This window comes from Cupressus sempervirens, chromosome 7 (genome assembly GCF_028749045.1).
Source record: "Cupressus sempervirens isolate cs-2001-9-10 chromosome 7, ASM2874904v1, whole genome shotgun sequence".
In the NCBI taxonomy this organism is placed as follows: domain Eukaryota; kingdom Viridiplantae; phylum Streptophyta; class Pinopsida; order Cupressales; family Cupressaceae; genus Cupressus; species Cupressus sempervirens.
In genome coordinates, this window is record NC_143124.1 from 876,037,977 (window position 1) to 876,044,110 (window position 6,134).

Consider the following 6,134-nt stretch of genomic DNA (forward strand, 5'->3'; position numbering starts at 1 on the left):
ATTTTATTTCTTGAAGTTATCTCCCAAAAAGCATTAGATTATTCTTCTCTAAATAAATCAATTTTTCTCTTGGTGTATTCATGTACTCTACTCTTTTTTTTTATTATAATAATGTACTAGTAAAATTTCTTGTTAAATTTGTTTCCTAGCTCTTTAAGATCTTCCCTTATGGCTATGGTCTTACTCCTTAGTGAATAAAAAATTTCTCAAAAAATATGGTTCCTTCTTAGTTTTCCTTTACAACTAAGAGATCCTCTTGAAAAATGTTCATTTATGTGCATTCTCTTTTTCTTATTTTGCATTACTTTCTCTAGAGATTTCATATAGAAAAACAATTCATAATTTATTATAATATTGTTATATTCCAAATGTTGGTGATTGAACCACTCTCATATCATATGTTGATTTCTTTTAAGAAATAATTACACTTAACAAATTGGAATGTGATATGATTTAGCTTCTTAGGAGGATCTTTTATCACTATCTTTTTTTTATTATACATTAATATTTACAAGAAAATGAAACGATCAACAACACTTCCACCACTACCAATAAAGAAAAAAACAATTATTGCACCAACATAGTTTTCAAATGTGTGATTCCTATATTTCTTCCACTTATATGTACCATTGTATAGCCAAACAATAAGCACCATGTAATCTTAGTATTTCTATTCTAAAAATGTTGATGTCCCTAGTAACCTCTAGATATCCAACCCACTATTGATTTTTATATTTATCAACCCATAAAGAAATATTACCCCCTTAATATTCAAAATTTTCTCTCTCTTCTTCCGTGAGACCTAGGTCTTGAGAGAGAAACATTTTTAAATTTTTTTTTTTCTTAAAATTTATTTCTTCTTATCCATTGTCATGACATTTCTATCATTTTCTTTCTGAACTTTATCTTTCTAATATTTCTCATTTGATTTTTTTTTATCCCTTTCATAGTAGCTTGTCGCTATGAAAGTCATTGGTGATAAATGAATTGCATTCAATCTTTCCATAATCTTTCCACCCTCATATAATTATACTTTTTAAAGTCTTTGATCACGTCTTACTTTTTATTTGGACTTTTTTGTGATTTGAAGTATTTTTTATTTTTTTCTATTGTATTATCAATTGGATTTTTAAAAACCTGTGTCAATTATTTGATCTCCTTTGAATATTTATCTATAATGATTTTACTTATCTTAATGATCCTAATTGCGATGTTTTTTAATTTTTCTTTCTTTCCTTCAACTCTCATCTCTTCCTGTTTATCCTTTCTTGTGTACTTTTTTTTTTCAACTCTTGCATTTTCCAATTTATCCATAGTTATGGCTATTTTTATATTTATGTGTTGTCAAGCTTGTCTCATGATTTATACTTTTATTTCCCTAATTTAAATACTTCTTAAACCATTGGTATATACTTATTTAACACTTTATTATCTTCTTGTAATGATTCTTTTGGCATGACATTGTAGAACTTAAGTTATTTTCTTTCTCCTTAAATTCCAAGTGTATTTACTTTCTTCCTCCCTAACTTAAATATATTTAACCCACTTTTGACACAATAATTCCTCCCTCATACACTTAACATGTAGTAACTCACCTATATTTCATCCCCTAGCTATATTATTTTGAGGTATATTAATTTGAGGTTTTTTGTGCTTGCTTCTATTGTTATAATGATCTCTTTTGAATCTTCATCCATAAAGCTTTTATCCATCTTCAAACTTCAGCTCTTCAAATTTTACCATGACTACGCATATTTTTTTTATAGGTATAAGCTGTCACTATTTAAAAAATTCCTAAAACATTGATAGATGTTTATTTAACACTCTATCTTCTTCTAGTGATTCTTTTTTTGTGATATTGGTGAGCTTGAAATTATTTTATTTCTCCGGTCATATTTGCTTTCTTCCTCCTAACTTTAATAAATTCCAACTCACTTTTGACACTTGATGATAGTTTGATCGTACCATTGACACTTAGTAACTCTGATCTATATTTTAGTATTCTTGTATATTACATTGTAATCACCAAGATCTTTTCCTATTTTAATCTTTAATAAGTCCTTTGCTTTCTTTGAACATATTTTCATCAACAATTCTTATATCTTTTGATATATACCACGAGATCCATGATGTTTGGGTTATACTGTTAGTTTCTTTATGTTTCCATATGCCTAGTGTACGTCCATCAGTACCAGAGCTCAGCTACAAAATTGCAGAAACAGACAAAGCGTAGGAGAATACTAAATGGAGGTCGTAACTGTTTCGAGTTCCCCTAATACGGAAACTCACCAATCCATGACAAGGAGTTATGGACCTTGTGCCCTTACAAAAACTTTGCCAGCTCCGATCCTTAGCAACTTTAATGTAGCTGATCTTCTATGGCAAACATGGTTCAATCTTAATCAATCTTTGACTGGTTTTATAAGCATATTTTAGAATGTAATATGGAATGTTCCATGTAATTGTCTTCCATACCGCGAGGGAAACGTGACACAACAAGAGGTTTTGGTGTTTTCCTCAGAGGTTAAAAAGGACTGTCGTATAGTTTTAGTTTTGGTTAGAAAACAGACACGGTCGAGTGTGTTTTCGTTTATTAGTGTGATGTTTAAGTCGTTTCTTTTACAATTAAAATCGAAAGAAAGTGGTATATATGTACATACACAATAAGTTTTCCAGTTAAAAATAATTATATTAGAAGATTGATATGTATTATGCAGCTTACTACGTTAGCTTGAAGTCTCTGTATCATTATATTACCATACGATCAATCATTAGGTATCATTCTCTAGTGTTAAACCGTGTGATGTTTAAAGTAAACAATGATGTACACAGTAAGTTGGTAAGTCAAAGAAATGCTTGATATGACATGACCGATCACGTGGGAAGAGATTGTATAACGCCAAATTCGGCCGCTCCATGTGAAGGCGGGCCACAGGAAATTGACGTCATACCAAGGCCTGCCCGCTCATACACAACAGATTGTCTATATATATTTAAATATTTCCCTCTTCTTCACTTGTGCTTCACAACACATTCTTGTAGCTCTATCATTTAAGGTGGTCCGTGTAATCTTGATAAAGGATCATAGTCATGTGCAGCTCCATTGCAATGGCGTTGGCACAATCTTTCGTATTGGCGTTCTTGTGGGTTTGGGGTGAAGCTCGTGGACAACACAGCGGGGATTGGCAATCAGCTCATGCTACGTTTTACGGTGGCAGGGATGCTTCTGGCACCATGGGTATGTTTTCTTCAGTATTACTTATACAGACTAGGAATTGTGATAATATAATATAAGTAGGCAATGAGTATTTGGTTTTGTCATGTATAGGTGGGGCATGCGGGTATGACAATTTATACAGCCAGGGCTATGGAACCAACACGGCTGCCCTCAGCACGGCTCTGTTCAACAACGGTCTCACCTGCGGAGCGTGCTACGAGATGAAGTGCAACGACGACCCGCAGTGGTGTCTGCCCGGAACGGTCAGGGTCACCGCCACCAACTTCTGCCCGCCGAACAACGCCCTGCCCAACGACAATGGCGGCTGGTGCAACCCTCCCCTGCAGCACTTCGACATGGCGCAGCCCGCCTTTGAACAGATCGCCAAGTACAAAGGCGGCATTGTTCCCGTTCTGTTCAGAAGAGTTCCCTGCCTGAGAAAGGGAGGAGTTCGTTTCACTGTGAATGGCCACTCGTACTTCAATCTGGTGCTGATATCCAACGTGGCAGGGGCAGGGGACGTCCACGCTGTCGCCATAAAGGGGTCGAGGACGGGGTGGCAGGCCATGTCACGCAACTGGGGTCAGAACTGGCAGAGCAACTCTTATCTGAATGGGCAGGCGTTGTCATTCAAGGTGACCACCAGCGATGGGAGGACAACGGTTTCGTATAACGTGGCTACTTCTAACTGGCAGTTCGGCCAGACCTTTCAAGGCGTTCAGTTCTAATTACAGCAAAGAAGGCCACTGGCTATGGGACAACTTATATGCACTTCTATATAGTGTTAAATAGTCTAAGCATGACACTAAGGTGAAGAAGAAAAATATATGTTTTATTTATGAATTTGTAAGAAAAGCAAAGATAAAAAATATGCTATAATGAATTTGAGTCACAAAGAACTTAAAAAGCAAGATTTCAAAAGGCAATGGGCAAAGATATATGTTCAATCTGTTTTCAAGTCTGGGTTCTTTTATAAAATAGTAGATTTAAAAAATTGCTTCATACATTGCATTTTCCTTGATTTGATTCCCTCTATCTATACATATCTCGATTTTTATTTTATTTTATTATTTATATATATATATATAATTTCTGTTCATATTCCTATTTGGGTCCTATATGTTGGTGGGTAATTGCTGGTTTCTGATTGTTTGGTGCTGGGTTTTGTTGATTTAAGTTTTGTTGCTGGTTATTTTCTTTATGTTGTTAGTTTAGTTTTAGTTGTTGGGTCTCACTTTTTCTGAATCTCTTTTGGTTGTCCACTAGACATGGTGTTAATTTACTGTTAAGTGTTTGGGCCCTCTCCAGCATTGTTTGATGAGAACTTATATGCAAAATTTAATGAAATTTATCACAAAAAAAAGATAGTACATGTATATCAAAATAATATGACAATAGCAAGGAAATCCAAATGTATCTAACATAATAGTATTGAAGGACATAGACCCAATTTCTTCCAAAATATTTTACATAACATTGAATAATCATGGTCATCCTATGTATGTATGAGGAACCTCCTAACCACCCTAAAAGAAAGAAAGAAAAAAGAAAAAAGAGTCCCATATTTAACCTCAAATAGATAATGTAACAAACAAGAAAGATAATATTATATAATAATTATAAAGGCATAAAATAAGAAGTATTCCTTCTCAAGAAGAAAAGAGAAAGAGAGAAAACCGAATGAGTCTTAGAAAGAATAAGGTTGAAATGATTTATGAAAAATTCTTGACAAAATCCCAAAAATCTATATACAATCCTCAAAATGCAGTGCTTGTGAGTGCCAAGCCACCATGAGCTAGAGTTAGTGTAAAAAGAAGCATGCATGGCAGGTCATACTAACAAAGAAGTCCATAGATATCACTTTTGTAGCCTATAAATCACTCTAAATTGATCCATGGCCATGCATATTTCATGACTGACTTTACGTTTTATGAAATTTCATTTATCCTTAATAATGAAAATGTTAAATTATAGCTTCCATTGGATCTGATGAAATAGTGGTAGTGTATAATCATATTAAATACATACACATATATGTATGTATGTATGTATTTATGTGTGTATATATGTATGTATGTATATATGTGTATATATATATATATATATATATATATATATATATATATATATATATATATATATGTATGTATGTGTATGTATATATATATGTATATATATACATGTGTATATATACATATATATATACATATGTGTATATATACATATATATATACATATGTGTATATATACATATGTTTATATATATACACACACATACATACATACATACATACATACATACATACATATTTTATCTATATATATTTATATATACATGATAAGATCAAGATTGATATCATACTCATGTTCAAATTGGATTGTATATATTCTTTGATTGCCTCATATTATCAAGCCTTGATATATTGTGTTATCATCTAGATTACATCTTCTTTGTTGCCCAAACTCATATTGAGTTGATGTTATCATAATCACCTAGATTGTAATCGGGTTTATATCAAATGTGAGTGCCTAAATTAATATTGAGCCCGTCTTATTATCACCTAGGTTGTAATCAGGCTTTAACCCATATGACAATCTCAACATATGTTTAGTTATGGATAAATCATGTCCACATAAGAACATGACCCTACATGGCTCATGCCACATAGAGTCATCTCTCTACAGTGACATGCCAATTCCATCTTATATTTATATTGATTTATATGCAATGAAGAGCATATCAATAACAATGAAATATTACTATTCATTGTATTTCCTATCCTTAGTGAATTATTTATAAATTGTATAACATGTTATTATGATCTCCTTCAACCATTGAATACTACATATACATTATAGGTATTAGTAATTTTACAAACACAATTCAGAGAAACAATATCAATCATAAGTTGTAAAG

The 6,134-nt window shown here is 32.5% G+C and overlaps 1 protein-coding gene across 1 annotated transcript; it reads left to right on the forward strand.

Moving 5' to 3' along the window:
- Window positions 1–3,018: 3,018 nt before the first annotated feature.
- On the forward strand, window positions 3,019–4,219 carry LOC149550253 (expansin-A8-like). The gene is made up of 2 exons (XM_089793347.1): window positions 3,019–3,238; window positions 3,329–4,219. The coding sequence occupies exons 1-2, from the start codon at window positions 3,091–3,093 to the stop codon at window positions 3,943–3,945; spliced, it is 765 nt and encodes a 254-aa protein (XP_089649473.1). The 5' UTR covers window positions 3,019–3,090; the 3' UTR covers window positions 3,946–4,219.
- Window positions 4,220–6,134: the final 1,915 nt, after the last annotated feature.